General features: G+C 40.7%; 1 protein-coding gene across 3 annotated transcripts in view; it reads left to right on the forward strand.

Annotated features, from left to right (window-relative positions):
- Nucleotides 1-16,324, forward strand: part of SLC9A7 (solute carrier family 9 member A7) — a 78,623-nt gene that overhangs the window by 16,818 nt on the left and 45,481 nt on the right. For all 3 annotated transcript variants that reach the window (XR_014880423.1, XM_085213382.1, XM_085213375.1), the window contains exons 2-3: nucleotides 14,292-14,491; nucleotides 15,805-15,882. Coding sequence is in view for 2 of the 3 variants with exons in the window: in XM_085213382.1 (XP_085069508.1) it covers nucleotides 14,292-14,491; nucleotides 15,805-15,882 (278 nt within the window). In the remaining variant the exon portion in view is untranslated. The remainder of the gene's footprint in view (nucleotides 1-14,291; nucleotides 14,492-15,804; nucleotides 15,883-16,324) is intronic.

Here is a 16,324-nt window from a genome sequence, read left to right on the forward strand (position 1 = left end):
TCTGATCTTAGAGTAAATCCCAGCAGATCTGTGTTAGATTGTGGCTGGACATCATTTTTGTGGAGTATGACTCAGTGCAATATTCTTCTGTTCTTTTCTGGGAGCAGAGGAGGTTTTCAAAGCAAATTGAAATGAAGGTTGCTGCACTGTATAGTAAGAGTGGGAAGCTTTAAGTGCCTTACAGAAAAGCGTGGTGTTGGAATTGAGATAAAATAATGACTGTTACCAAGGAGGGAAGCTACAAGTGAAGGTGTGCTGCTCCAGGCAGCTCTGGCTGCAGCTTCTTTGCACATTGCTGTTGGTTACTGTTCTTGTCGCAGCTCTGGTAGCTCATCATAGTCCTGTCTTTTTTCTCCCTGTTTGAGCTGTAATTGTGCCCTCTCTGCTCCACAGTCTATAGGTTTGAGGTGTTCCAGGAGCTTCTGTGCTGAAGTTTTAATCAGGGTGAATGTGGCAGCCTAAGTAGGTGTTCATTGTTAATCTTCCCACTTCTAACCAATGGCAGAACTGTTGTATGGGTTCCTTTGGAGAGGCAGATAAGCTAGCTCAGAGTTTTTCTAGTATAAGTGATCTCTTAACAATTGCAACACAAAGTTTTCACGGGATACTTAGTTTAAATCATAGGCATTAACAGGGATATGACTTAAGCCTAGCAAAATAACTAGTACAAATTTTGTTTGACAGAAGTTGCCTTGCCTTTATGAAACGTTTAACTAGAAATTGGAAGTGTGGATTGTCATTTTTTCAACAGAAATATTTTCTGCTCTTTGTTTGCCAAAAATCCAAAGTTACACTTGCATACAAGTGTATGTTTCACAAAATCTGCAACTACATAAGGCGAGGATATCTTAGAGACCAGATCACTCAGGCTGTCAGTATTGGATTGCAAAGTCTTAAATCTTGTTGGCATCTCTGCAATTTGTCAGGCCATAACATTTAATAAACGTGATACACAAGAATTTCAGAGATGAAATTGTCTGCTTGATACTGAATGGCTCCCTGGGACTTGGATATTTTTAGTGATCTGGTCCCTGAATGTACAAAAGATGCACACAAGGTGCAAGCCACGTCTATCAGTTAAGTCATAAAGGCCTACTGAAGCTTTGGAAAAGAGCAGCTGAGGCTACTCTGTGAAGACTAACTTTTTTTTTTTTCCTGCTTGGAGCTGCGGGGAATCCCAGTGAAATATGGAGTTAGAATAAACTGGTTTAGGCAACATTTGTGAAAATCAGAGCACTTTCACTTCCAAACCTGAAATGATTTTAGTACTTGTTTTATCTTTGGATACACAGGAGACAATCTTCAGAATTGCTGATTGTCTGCTGGGACATATTTATGGAAGTGAAAAGCTTTTCTGGAGGTTTGAGTTAAGCTTTGATTATTTTGTTTCTTGTCTTAGTTAGGCATGGAAGCTGCAAATGGTTTGTAAGATCATCTTGTTTTTTTCCTAATATATCCCTGGAATTTAACTTGACCTTGAACTTCAGTTTGACAGTAAAGTCAGTGCTTACATTTCAGTGTGGTGATTTATTTTGTTTGCAGTTGATTACTGCTATTTTTCCCCACCCATCTTGATGAACAATCTGAAAGATGAGTATGTGGGAGCTCTTAGAAACTCCTAATGGCTTTTAAAAGGCAAATCATTAAATAAGAAGCCTTTTTAGTACATCAGAGACTTCAGTGTCTCTAGAATATGAACTTAACGTTTGTAGTACTTTTTTGAAGAGCTTTTTTCGGATGTGACTTGTACAAAGAAAATCCATTGTTAGCCTACGGAGTATAACTCTACTCTGTGGCATGTTAAAACACAGCACGTGCTTCTAGGAGGTAGGAAGTAACCTTTTGGGCTGAAAATGCTCCATTGCTGCTAGGTTGGAAAACTCCAAGAGCACAGATGAGGCAGAAATTACCTTCTGATTTAGGGTTTGGAGTAGGAATGGGAGCAACAGTCAAGTCAAGGGTTTGACTGTTTTCTTTCACTAGCTGGTAAGCTTGAGCTCTTGGAAAGAGATGAGAGGACTCTTTTCTACTGGCTCTGGGCAAGAGCCATTCATTTTACCTGGATGAGGGGATTGAGTGCACCCTCAGTAAGTTTGCAGATGACACCAAGTTGGGAGGAAATATTAATCTGGCAGGGGGCCTTACAGAGGGATCTGGACAGGCTGAGATGAAGTTCGACAAGACCAAGTTGATGGCTCCTGCACTGTGGCCACAATAACCCCAGGCAACACTTCTGGCTTGAGGCAGAGTGGCTGGAAGACTGTGTGGAAGGACCTGGGGGTCTTGGTTGGTCATGGCCAAACATGATCAAGCAGTGTGCCCAGGTGGCCAAGAAGGCCAGTGGTATCCTGGCTTATATCAGAAATAGTGCTGCCAGCAGGAACAGCAAAGTGATCGCCCCTCTGTACTCAGCCGTAGTGAGGCCACACCTCAAGTGCTGTGTTCAGTCTTGGGCTCCTCACTACAAGGAAGACATTGGAGGCCCTGCAGCCTTTTCAGAGAAGGTCAACAAAGCTGTGAGGGGTCTGGAGCACAGATCTTATGGGGACTGGCTTAGGGAACTGGGATTGTTCAGTCTGGAGAAGAGGAGGCTCAGGGGAAATCTTATTGTGCTCTACGACTCCTTGGAAGAAGGAGTGAGGTGTGGGAGTCAGCTTCTTCTCCCTCATAAATAGCAGTAGGACTACAAGGAGTGGCCTCAAGTTGTGACATGGGAGATTCAGATTGGATATTAAGAACGGTTCCTTCTCAGAAAGAGTGGTCAGGTGCTGCCCAGGGAGGTGGTTGATTTAGCATCCTTGGAAGCGTTCGAGAACTGTTCAGATGTTGTGCTAAGGGACGTGGTATAGTGGGGAAATATTGGTGATGGATGGTTAGACTGGATGCTCGTGAAGGTCTGTTCCAACTTTGGTGATTCTATGATTTGTCCCTATGGCCTCCCTGAATGTCAGCATGTTCAGGATGGTTGTACCAAATCCAGGTTTGGTGGAGGCAAAATAAAAGCTTACAGTGAGTTGCCATAGATAAACTACCTCCAGTGAAGCAAATCTGCAGTCTTGTTACCAGCATGGCTTGCTATTAATTAGTGTATACACACTGTCATTAATATACAAGTTCATATGGTAACCAATCTTGGTGTAAGTATTTCTTTAAAGTAAATTGTCAAGGGGTATTTTTCCACGTGTTCAGATAATCATGTCTCCTAAACAAATAGTCTAATTCCAGCATGTGATTTTTAAAATCAAGAAGCTTTTGTAAAGAATTCCATGTGTTCTGAGGGCAACTCTCTTTATGAGCAATAATGACAGAATAGTAAGGTGGTGTAACCGGTTATCTACATAAACCGATTTTTGGGGTTTTTTTCTGTTGCTTAGAACTATCTGATATCAGAGTCCACATTGCTATTAAATGAGGTATTGTTTTCATGGTTTGAGAAGGCAGCTATAGGCTAGACAAAATGCATTAAATGGTATTGCATGTTGTTGTGACTGGCAGTTGTTCTATTCTGTCAAGCATTTTTAATCTAAGAAAATAGCATATTTGGAGAAGTGAAAGTAATGTGAAGACAGAAATAGCTGATTAGGAATTTTCTTTAAACTTGCATGGAAATTTTAAAAGAAAAGTAACGTGGCTGGTTGATTAAAATAGAGTCATGTATGCAAAAATGGTCAAGGACAGATTTGTGTGGTGAGCAGCAGTGTTTAGTTTCCTGGCCTGGTTATCCGCCATACTACCTTATGTGTGGGTGCTGATGAGTCCCTTGTCCTTTACTTTTGCAGAAGGTGTGAGTTTAGGTTTCTGATGACAAACGTGTAAGTTGCCAGGTTTTTTATACATACAGTGTGCAGCTAATACTTTTAAGATCACACTGGCTTCAGCAATTTTAAAACCAAGCTTGTCATAGGTAGTTAACCCCTTGTGATTGTATTGGTGAAAATAGTGTAACAAGAAGAAAGGTAGTGAAGTTTGGTGCATATTTTAATGACAATGGAAGGCCAAAAGACAGCATAAATGGCTATTTACAGATAAAATGCTTAGGATAAATGCAGACTTTTGCAATGCACTGTGGTTCTGCACATTTAAATGAGATTAGCCTTGGGAAGAATATTTTATTCCTTCCCTTTTTTTTTTTTTTTTCTGTTGTAATGCCAAGGGGTCTTGCAGCAGGTGCTTGTAGTGTTGGTAGATGCCCTGGATGTCAGTGGCTCAGATTTTTCAACAACGGCAGAGATTGGCTGCGTTTCAGCTGAAATAAATCTAACCTTACTAAATCTCAGCTGGCGGTTTGTGGATTAGAAGGGGATGTTACCTGATAGGTTCCCAACCATCTTTTCTTCGCTGGTGAGATGTGCCAGGGTTTGAGTTGAGATAGGATACAGAGACAAAGCAAATACTGCTTGGGTTTCAGGTGTGTAGTGAGGAGGTTGAGGAGGTGGTGAGTGGGAACTGTAAGGGTGAGCTTGGTTAGAGGAAGACTGCTTTAGCTGAAGGCAGGAAAGCCAATCACAAATAAGAAGTAGTTGATTTCTTTAATCCTCTTTTCAGCTATTCATAAGTACTTAGAGGTTTTTTTTTCCTTTGGATTTCTAGCATGTGAAGTGGGATCTCAGAGTAGCTGAATTAGCAGGTTAAATAGCTGTCAAATGGGATTGAGAGCTGTGCTTTGTTTGTGGGAAGGCCGTGGCCAGACTGTGCTTGTACACAGGGCAGTCACCCAGAAAGATAACACGGAGAGAACGCTCTGCTAGACCTCTGTATGGAGAAAGCTGTTCCATGAGATGGAATAGGTCTTGTGTTAAGACTGCAGGTGGATAGGGGATGTTATAATGAGACTTAAGTGTTGTGGGATCGAGGGACATGGTTTGTGGGCATGATGGTGATGGGTTGGTTGTTGAACTAGATGATCTTTAAGGTCAGAAGAGATCTTTATGATTCTATGTCCACAGAAAGCCATGGGGTTGTTGCTTCCCACCTATTCTGCTGGCTATGTGTGTTTCCCAGAAAGCCACAAGCATCAGTCTTACTGCATCCATCGGCCTTCTACTCATGGCTTCACAGCTAGAGGCTTGCCTCAGCGGGTGGGATTTCCTTGAAAATTCAGTCTGCTTGCCAACTTTCTGTTCTGTGGATAGGAGGTTATTTTGTTAATAGATAAATGTGGCTTGGAGCAAAAATGCTTGGGGGGGGAGGGGGGGGAGGGAGAAAACAAGTGCTGGATAGCTCTCCTTAAAATAGCTGAACACTTTTTTGATGCAGATTTTAGTTTGTTCACCTTGGTCATACATCTTTCCAGTTTTTTTTCTTAAGACTTTGCTTGGTCCACTATTCAAATCAGAAGTTTCCAGAAATGTTCTTCAGGATGAAGGCTTCTATACACTTTGGTCACTTTAAACTTTTAAATATTTTTCAAACGAGCAAAGGCCTCTGGCTGGGATATACTCTGTTTTTAGCAAAAATACAGGTTTAACTATAGTTAGCAGCTCTCTTTGTAGCTACTGAGGAGTCTTTAAAGCCAAGGCCATGCAGAAATGGATATGGGAATGGCCTCAAGTTATGCCAGGGGAGGCTCAGGTTGGATATTAGGAAAAATTTCAACTCTCTAAGAGTGATGAGGTGTGCCCACGGAGGTGGTGGAATTCACAGTCCCTGGATGTGTTCAAGAAATGCTTAGATGTTGTACTAAGGGACAAGGGTTTAGTGGGGAAATAGGTGGGGTGGGATATGTGGATGGTTGGATTGGATGATCTTGGAGGTCTTTTCCAACCTTGGTAATTCTATGATTCTATATTTCTTGCCCCTTCTGTCTCTACCCTCTCCCTCTGTTAAACCCTCAAATGACAGTGTCAGTGGAGCTTGCTGTTACTTAATGAGTTTCTGTAAGGTTTCAGGTGGAAGCCTAACTCTTTACAATGATGCAGTAATAACTCTTGCTGCTGAAGCTTTATGGTGGTATACTGGGATGTGAGTGGGGAGTATAAGTATCTGGGCTTTTTTCTTTTATAGGATAGCTTAACTTCTTGCTAGTGCCTGAGAAAGGTGATGTTGTGTAGTTTTATTTTTTACTTTTGGAAAGAGTTTACTGATTTTTTTTTTTTTTTTTTGGACTCGAGGAGTTTGTGGCCTCCTGTTTGAGGTATGCCAAGCATTTCTAGTGTATATACACAAATAGAGAAAGAAGCAGTAAAAAAATATGATTGAGTAGACAGTTTTCTGTTAGATGCCATAGAGCTGTTCGTATTGTTTTTTTTTTTTTTTTTTTGGGGGGTGCCTGCCAGTCTGGTCCCAAATATGTTTAGGGGAAAAAAATCTCAGTGTTTGAGTTTTTCCTTGTTTGATTTAGAAGCTGGGTTGAAAGATGCTTCAACACTGCTCCTGCAGAAGGGCACTGGGACCACTGGTAAGTGGTGCTCTATAACAAAGCTACTTCTTCATGAGTCAGGAAAGACAATTGCAGGGTGATTGAAGTCACCCTGCGTTTCTGTGTTTGCCTATTGCTGCTTATGCTTATAGGAATGCATGTGGCTTTAGTATGTGTATGATTTTCACTGCTTTGAGCTTTCTAGCTAAGAAGGAATACTTACATTTCTGAAAGTACAAACAATCTTTTAAAATATTGTATGTAAAATACCTGACAAATACAAATAATACTTTATTAAATATATTACCTGAAACAATGGTTGTGCAGTAAGTGAACTTGAAAGCACACAAACAGGGGAGCTTAATTGCAGGCTCTTATCTTACTGATAATCTCTAACAAATATTTGTGCCATCTGTAATGGACAAATAGTTTACAGCTGCAGTATCTTATTTCTTTGTTGAGTGTGCCTCTTTAAATTGTCTTCTGTGGCTCATCCTGTGACTCCACTGAGTCACTACTGAAGTTGGGAATTGTCAGGAGCATTGACTCAGTCCCATGCTGGGACCAGAGGCCACATGATCTTACCACAAGACAGCAGTCTCTTCCATGACCAAGCTTTCAGTGTAAACTATTGAATATATGGATTTTCCTTAGTTTGTATTTATGGATGTTAGATTCCAGAGAGGGAGGGGAAGGAGAGGCAACACATATTATTCCTGGTCACCTATTTGCTGTGTACTTAGGATCACATTTCTGGGTTACTGTTTTGCTAATAGTGCCTACTCATCCTTCCCAGTTAACTGGAACGCACTAATTTTTCTGCAGTTATAACTGTCTTGTATAGATTTTGAACTGTGAAATGCAGTAATTTCAGATTATAGAGTGCTGAAATTCCAACACGGTCTTCTGTCTTCTGATAGTTATATTTTTAATGACCTTTTTTGCTATCTTAAATTTATTCTTTAATCCCATTATCACCACATAAAATATATATCTGCCGCCTTCTTTAGTTCACATTCTTTTGACCATGTTGCTACGTGAGTATGTAGATCATACTAACGTGACATGACCTGAAAAAAAAAATATCCTAGAAAAATAATAAATAAATAAAAATAGTCAGAACAACCAGACATAACAGTTAGTCAGACGATAGTTTTGGCCACCAGACACTCCTGTGGGCTTTCTGGAAAGCAAGGTTTTAAAGAAAGCAGCAATGTGCATGTTGTGTGTGTCTGGCAGCATCAAGTCAACAAGTTAATTTAATGTTTGGGTACTGTGCAGTGTCTCAGTAACTTTTTCTGAATAATCCTTTTATTTATTTAAATTCAGAGCTATGCTTGCTTTGGCTTATTAGGAAAATGCCCTTGATAGTGTGACACTTGATGTCCTAGAAGGAAGAATTAGTGCAGAGCAACGTTATTCCATTAACATTGTTTACTGTCTTTTTCTGTCCTTATCTAAAACAATCCAAAAGCAATGACAAAGTGTGACCTTGAGTCTGTTGTTCAACCTATCAGATTCTGGATATCCTCAGAGTTTTGTTTGGGTTCCAAGACCTGATATCATGTGCCTCCATTCCCTGTTGAAAAATTGTCTTTTACTGAAATTCAATGAGAACTCAGAAACAATGCTTGAATTATTTTCTTTGTAAGAAGCATGGAAACTTCCTTATAAATCACTGAAATTTGAAGTGTTGTTTGTCAAGTTTGGAGGCTACCCCTGTATGAGGAAAAGTACTTTCTCTGGTAATACTTTGGGTTATTTGAAATAACTGTGGCATCTCAATGCACACAAATCCTCTATTAAAATACATTGTGTGATAAATACTCTATATTCCTGGTTTTCTGCTTTGAAGATGTTTGAGCAGGGTTTTCTTCCATCCTTCTTGACAGGTTTTCCTCCATCCTTGTCTGCAAGCTGGTAAAAAGTTCAGTTTGGAAGAATGGAGGAAGAATCATAGAATGATTAAGGCTGGAAAAGACCAGTAAGATCACGTAGTCCAGCCATCAACCCATCACCATCGTGCCACTAACTGTGTCCCTCAGTGCTGCATTGATATGTTTCTTGAACACCAACCAGGACGGTGACTCCACTACCTCCCTGTGCAGCCTGTTCCCATGCCTCACCGCTCTTTCTCAGAAGAAATTGTTCCTAATATCCAACCTGAATCTCCCCTAGCACAACTTAAAGCTGTTACCTACTGTCCTGGGAAAAGAGGCTAGTCTTCACCTCACCACAATCTCCCTTAAGGTCATTGTAGAGCACGATGAGATCTCCTCTGAGCTTCCTCTTTTCCAGACTGAACAATCCCAGTTCCCTCAGCCACTCCCCGTAAGACTTGTGCTCCAGACCCCTCACAGCTTTGTTCTCCTTCTTGAGGTTTGAGGGCCTCAATGTCTTTCTTGTAGTGAGGGGCCCAAATTTGGACTTTCACATGTGGAGAAATCCTTCTTGCGTATTTGCCTTAACTCTCAAGTATTTCTTCTGCCATCACCTCTGATCACTAGAAAGGTGGTGCTGGAGTGACTGAGGTACACTGATACACTGCCCTACCTGCCTGGCTGTGCTGTGAAGGAGAGGCAGGCTGTGTGCTAAAGTGCAACTGGGCCTTCTGCTAGTGGTGTTACCCAGCTAGATGATGGCTTGGCTTAGTGTTGATATCAAAATTCACTGCTGCTCTTAGCATGTGCTTTCTCTTTGCAGCATAAAGTACTTGTCTGAGAGGTCTAAGTGTCTGTAGGAAAGAGTGCAAATTGCAGGACAGTTTAGGCTGGAGGGCCTATGGCAGTGGTCTCATCCAACCTTCTCTCAAAGCAGCCCCTGCAGACTGTGTTGCTTAGGGCCGTATTTGTGTGAGCTTTGCTACATGCAAGGATAGAGATAATACAGCCTTTGTGGGCAGCTTATCCTGGTGCTTATCCACTTTGTTGGTTTTTGTATCTTTTTAAATCTTATTCTTCTTCCTTTGTGTTGCAATACGTTTGCTGCTGTTGGTCCTAATCTCTATGCGTTTTCTGAAGTCTCTCTCTTCTCTGTTTTCCCAGTGGGTAGCTGTAAACAGCAGTAAGATCTCCACTGAGTCTCCTTCAGGCAGAAATGCAGTTGTAACAACTTCTACTTGATGTAGATGGAGCCCCAGCAGTCTGTGCCCAGGCCTTTTCTGGGACAAAAGAAACAGTATCTAAGCTGGTTTTAGTTCACCCATTGATCCAATTCACTGATTCACAGTTTGAATTCACTGATTGAGTTGTGTGTCATGGAGTGCAGATGCCTCCAGTTCTGAAACTTGCCGGCTGTTGAAGCTTCCTGAAATCTCAGGGCTAATTCTTCAGCAGGGAACTTAGCTGGAGAACCACTCAACTCTGGCCTGGGTTATGTGTGCCTGTCCGAACTACTGAAGAGGAGCCTCTGGGGTGACCTGATAGTGGCCTAACAAGGACTGTAAGAAAGGAGGAGGCAAATTCTTTGTTATTGTAGGACAAGAGGAAGTGGTGTCAAACTAAAAGAAGGAGATTTAGACTGGACTTAAGGAAGAAGCTTTTACAGTAAGAGTGATAAGGCACTGGCACAGGTTTTCCAGAGATGTGCTGGATGTCCCATCCCTGGAGGCATTCAAGGTCAGGCTGGACAGGGCTCTGAGCAACCTGATGTAGCTGTAGGTGTCCCTGCTCATTGCAGGGGAGTTGGACTAGGTGACTTTTAAAGGTTTCTTCCAACTCAAACAAATCTATGTGTCTATCTCCTGGACTGACATCAGTGACTTCTGTGCTCAAAAGAAAAGGTAAATATACTATTTAAAATGATGTTTTCTTGGATTGATGTTGACTATACCTGAAATTTAATGATCTTACTATCACTTGTGATTCTTTTTAAAAAGGAAAATGACAGTGCCAGCTTTTTAATACGTAATTTCCAATACGATATTCTTTATGTACTAGCTGCATGATCAGTGTTATACAGGCAATGTAGTGGCATAAATACTTTCCCTGTTAAAAGTGAGAATGCCAGTCACGCATTGAAGGCAAGGCTTTAAGTATTAATTTTTGAGATTAGCCTTCCTAAGAATCCTTATGGACAGTGTTGCAAACTTGCCCTTGCAGCAGTTACCACGAGCAACTTATGGCTTTTCTAAAATTGGGAAAAATGGGGGAATGGTTTTAAGATGAGGGAGGGAAGATTTAGGTTGGATGTCAGGGGGAAGTTCTTTACAGAGAGAGTGGTGAGGTGCTGGAACAGGCTGCCCAGAGGTTGTGGATGCCCCATCCCTACAGGTTTTCAAGGCCAGGTTGGATGGGCCTTGGGCAGCCTGGCCTAGTATTAAATGGGGAGGTTGGTGGCCCTGCATGTGCCAGGGGTTTGGAACTTCATGATCCTTGAGGTCCCTTCCAACCCTGGCCATTCTGTGAAAATTTTGCAGTATTTATAGCTCACCTGTAGATCTTTGTCTCCTGCAACAGTCCTGCAGTAAAAGGCTGTGCTGGTTTAGTGGCCCTTCAGATTTACATCTTGACAAGCTAAAATGTTCTCAAGCATTCAAATATTTGCTCTGTTGATCCACATTCTTCATTAACTCTTCATCAGTGAGACCGTGTGAGGTGAAGGTAGCACGGGGCTGGCGTACTGATACTTTTGTATTTATTCCTAACTTCCATCCCTCCTTTCACCTCTAAATAAGCAGTAGTACTGTACCGAATTTGTGCTTGTGTTATCCTATAAATAGCTGCTAAAGTAAGTGTAGAGTGCCTCACTAGGTTTGCCTACTGAGCAGTTCCAAGTCTTATTCTCTTCTATTCTTTTTCTGCAGCCGTGACTCTAATGTTCCAGAAATGCTTGAAGTCAAATATCTAGAGAGAATTCATAAAGGATGAACTTGCCCTCTATAACACATGATGACAGGCAGCTTAGGAGGGCATCTTTTCTGAAGCTGTAAATCAGGTTGTTCTGTCTGCTTAAAAAGCACTCTAGTTCTTAGATCTTTAGTTGTTTGGGACCTTGGGGGGATGGCTAAGTGTATAAGCTTTCTCAGTGTTGTTTCATCAGATGAAAAAAGTCTGTAGAAGTGATCTAACAAGTCCAGGAACTTTTTAGTGTGTAGAAGAGCGGATGTTCATTGGAACCATAAATGCTTCCCTACAGTTTTCCATAAGGACTTTGAGCTTGTTTAGAAAAGTGTTAATGACTTGAGGCTCTCTGCAGCTTGCTTCTGTCAAATGTGCCTAGCTGGCATACTTCACTTGAATGCTCAGAACCCGCTCTTTATGGACTGTGTGATAACTATAGCAGCATGCCTGTGCTTTGTGAGATTAGGGATCTGTTCCACTCTTGTGACTCATCTTCTGAGCAACCAGTTGCCTAGTTGTTTTTTCTCTGATGACGCTTGCTGTAGGATTTGTGTGGCCAATTTGGGCCCCACATGTTTTCATACCTATTTCCTTTCAGGACTGAGCCCTCTGCAGTTCTAGGCAGGACTGAGCCCTAGCAGCACCTTCCCTTGACCAGCTGCCACTGCTTCTGATGGCCTCCTACCTTCATGTTGGCCACCCCAAGGAAAGCAGTAGCTGCAGACTTCAGTCTCGGCTGCATCCTGATGTTGTTTTTTCCTGCAGTTATTGTGGGAGGAGTTGCAAGATAGCAGCCTGACAGCAGGGATCGGATGTTCCTAAACTGTGTGGTGCTTGATGTGAAGGATGTCCAGTTTGGTATTTTATCAGCAGGAAGGGTACAAGACAGGATATTTCCCAGCAGCTGTTGCAGCCAGATCACGGGATACTGATGGTTAAAGTATGTTTAACCTCAAACATTAAATGTGAGTTATGGATATAATTGTCATGTATTTAAATCCAGACTTAAAATAACAGCTCTGTTTTATTACAGTGGAGAAAATGTATGACTGAATTATATCCAGTTCTATAATATAATCACATCCTGCTCTGTAGTGCATCCTCCTAATACAATGGCAACAAGGGTTTCCCATCTGCTTTAGCAATGAATTCACCGAATGATGCTCTCTGAGCCTAAGAGGCTGCTAAGTCTATCCTCCTCAATGTTCTCAGCTTAGTAGCAGTACAGAGCTGGTTTTGTGCCACCATTGTGTATGAGCTAATCTGTAGAGTTTTCTTTGTTGCTGCTGATTTACTGCAGGGCTTTGGCAGATCCTGGTTAGCTGAATTTCTAAGACTGAACATCTTCCTGATGTACTGTGTGAGCCTAGCCCTCTCTAGGGATAAGGGAAGTGAGAGCAACAGTAAGTTTTGGCAGTCTGACTAGTGGAGCTTGTGGAAAATGTCTGTAGCCATAATTGGCAGTGCAAATGATTTGAAGTTGACTGGCTATAACCTGTCATTTTGTGCATAGCTGCATTTTTATTGCATCAGTTAAGTGTAGCTGTAAAATACTCTGGGGTCGTATGGAACATGCTCTTTAAAACTCTGTTTAAATTGTCAACATTTTGAAATGTCAGTAAGTAGTCTTGTCTTGCTGAAGAGTTTACTTCCCTGTGTTCTCTTTGAGTACATACTTTTCTAAATAAATAGTCTGTTTTCTAAATAAAATACATCTTAATCTTCCCATTACTTTTTAATGATCTTGTTGCCGTTATGTTCTCTTAGGGACCAGAGAATAACCACCCACTCAAGTGTCACAGCTATTGTATTGTACCTTCTTTTACATCAAGACTGTTTTTCTACTCTGAACCTGAAGAGAATGGGGAGTTGATCTTTTCTGTTTTATTTTTGTTTTTTTTTTCATTACAGTTCAATTACTCTTTAGTATATACCATAAGGTTACATTTTTTGGTGATGCAAAATGTTGTACCTCATTTATTCTCTTGTTAATACCTGTCAACTTTATTTACCATCTGGAGAAAGAGATCTGTGGATGCAGAGTGAGGGTCACAGAGCAAAACCAGCTCTAACTACTGACCTGCCAACAGAAGGATCGTTTCTTTATTGACAGTCACCCATCATCACCTTTCAGCTGTCTGCAACAAGGATCAAATCTCAGGTTATCTTAAGACAACAGGGAAGACTTAAAGGAGATACCAATTTGTGTACTTCTCAGGCCAAAACTACTCTATTTTTACCCATTCCTCCTGTAGGGCAGGACTGTTGTTTTTCACAGTTCATTTTAAAAGAAACAGTGGTCAGTTTTTTTGTTTTGATTCCTGGCATGGTTCTTCCATTTGGTTACACGTATTTATTTATTTATTTAATTGCTCATGCTAATGATACTGATAGTGTTTTCTGGTTGGATTTTCTTTAGGCTGCCTTAGTAATTATTTTTATATTCCTGAATAGCATGTCTCGTGCCTCTTGCGGTTGCTCATTTTTTATCTTGTTTTATTTCTGTTCAGTGAAAAGAGGTGCAGCTGACTTCTTTGTGCATACCATATGAACTTTAGTTGCAGAATTCTCAAGTACACAGGAGACTGTAAAATGCCATAATACAGCAGCAGCAATAACACAGCTTTCTGCCTGGCAATTTTAAGCAAGCCAACAATGGCAGTTGCACAATGAATAGTTTCAGTGAAGTATATTTTCAGTATTCAGTATTGTATATTTTCAGCAGTAGCTATTTGGTTATATCCTACTCAGTTCTGCTCAGAGGAAGGTGAAATGTTTGTTATATCCCAGTTCTCAGCCTGCAGCACAATTTGGAGTTTACACATTTGAGGTGTGAATGAGGATGAGGAAGAAGAGCGATGAAAGTGAGTATTTTGTTTGTCTCTTTGAGCAGATACCAGATTTTACAAATTCATCAGTATCAGCATGTTTGCTTGGGTCTTCTCTTCCTTTGCAGGAAACTGATAATAGCCATTCACAGCAAAATAGATGTGAGCTTCTTGTGTTACACCTCAGTTGATATTCCAAACTCAGAAGCTCGGTACAGGATTGTCAAATCAGCTTCATGGATTTTTTTAATCCTCTTCTTCCAGGACTGATTGTTGGGGTAATCTTGAGATACGGCACTCCTTCTTCCAGCGGCCGTGATAAACCCTTGAGCTGCTCGCAGGAGGACAGGCCGTTCACAACCCTGCTGGTCAACGTCAGTGGCAAGTTCTTCGAATATACACTCAAAGGTGAAATAAGCCCTGGGAAGATTCACAACGTGGAGCAAAATGACATGTTGCGAAAGGTGAGGGTAGGGCATTTCTTGTGGATGTGTGCTGTTTGGCTGCATGCTTCTCCTTCTTGATGCTCTTAAATCTACAATTCCCTTGAATGGTAGTATCAAATGTCAGTGTTTTTGGTGGTAACAGCACCTCAATGCTTAATTGAAAAGCACCTTTTGTACCGTGCTGCTGGCAAAACTGTGTTCTGTTGCCACAATGTAGTACTTTCCCAAAGCCTTTGACTGCTGCTGGAGACTTAATGTACACTTCTAATATCTGTAGAATTAATGAAAACCAGCAGAGCAAGAAGAGCCTGATGCTGCCTTCTATAATGTAAGGTATAGAAGGAAATGAATAGTCATTGCTTCCTGGTGTTATTTCCTTCTTTTTTTTTTTTTTTTTAGGAAATACTTTCAGGAAATAGTTGCTGGTTGCATCCTGTAATCCACCAAATTAAACACTCTGGTATTAGAAATGAAACTCATTTATCAACTGTTGCTCAGATCTGCTATTTCCTTTCTTATTTTATTCAGTGGCAGAGTTAAACCTCTTCAGTGTGTAGCTGTGTAGCAAAGCTAGACTTTGAAGTACAGAATTGACACTTCAGGATTGTGTCTTTAAAAATACTTTCAGTAACTATGACGAGGATGGCTGAATGACTACAAAGGTGGCTGTTAATATATATCTGTCTGCCATAGATAGCTGAAGTGAGCTGACATGAGCCCCATTCTGGGTGTGCACACTCTCATGTTAGTCTTCACTAGGTCTAGTCTCACGTGTATTCAGGTCTTGTTTGAATTATAAATGATTGGTTTTGTTCCTTTGTCTAGTATAGTCTTTCACTGATATCTGCAGCATCCACTGAAACACTTAGAAGTGATGGTGATTCCACTTTCTGAAAACCAGACTTATTCATGACTTGACTGGCTGGCAATAACAGTATGCTGGCTAGACTCAGGAAAAAAAACCCAACAAACGAATGTCTAAATATAATTTCATCTGCAAATACATGAATGTCATGTACAATTAGATACCTTTTCCAGCATCATTTCCATTAGAATTAATTTTATTTCAAAAAAGGGACTATGTTTGGAACTGTTGCAAGACTGTCATTGCTGAGAAGGCAAAGGTTATCTTCCCAGATGCTGTTCCCTATGGAGAGCTGCAGCTTTTTGCTGCTGTATCTTTATAGGACTGAACAGTAATTTGGAAGGTCATCTTGGCCAACTGTTATTTCAACACTTAAAAATAGTAACTGTCAAAAATGAAAGAGGAAAAAGACATAGTGTGGGGTTGTTCCTAATTTGTTTCACATTTTATTTATTTATTATTTTAGGTTACATTTGACCCAGAAGTTTTTTTCAACATTCTGTTGCCTCCTATTATTTTTCATGCTGGTTATAGCCTGAAGAAGGTAAGTGTAATCATCTTCTGAGGAAAATTTCTTAATGGGAGACTGATCTGTTCAGGAGTGCAGTCTCCATTTCAATCATTTGTGTATATCACTAAGAAAAATCTTGATTTCTTCCTCAGATTAGGTTAGGTCATACTGTTTTAAGAAAAAATACTTTATATATACATGCATATAAACACGTGTGTGTATATGTACACTATCAATACATTAAATTGTATCTAATCTTGCTAATTTGTTTTCCTTTGTGCAGTGTCAGAGGTCGACATTAGTTGCATCTGAGCTAAAAGATATGCCGCTACGAATTGCTAAATGTCCAAAATGCAGTAAGTTATATTGAGAAGTAGAGCCAAAACTGAACTCCAGTTCCAGACTCTGGATAACGAGACAGCCCAGATTGTTGTTTCACTAGAAGATGCTATAAATTACTCATGTGGTGCATGTT

Source organism: Meleagris gallopavo, chromosome 1 (assembly GCF_905368555.1).
Source record: "Meleagris gallopavo chromosome 1, MGAL_WU_HG_1.1, whole genome shotgun sequence".
NCBI classification, from domain to species: domain Eukaryota; kingdom Metazoa; phylum Chordata; class Aves; order Galliformes; family Phasianidae; genus Meleagris; species Meleagris gallopavo.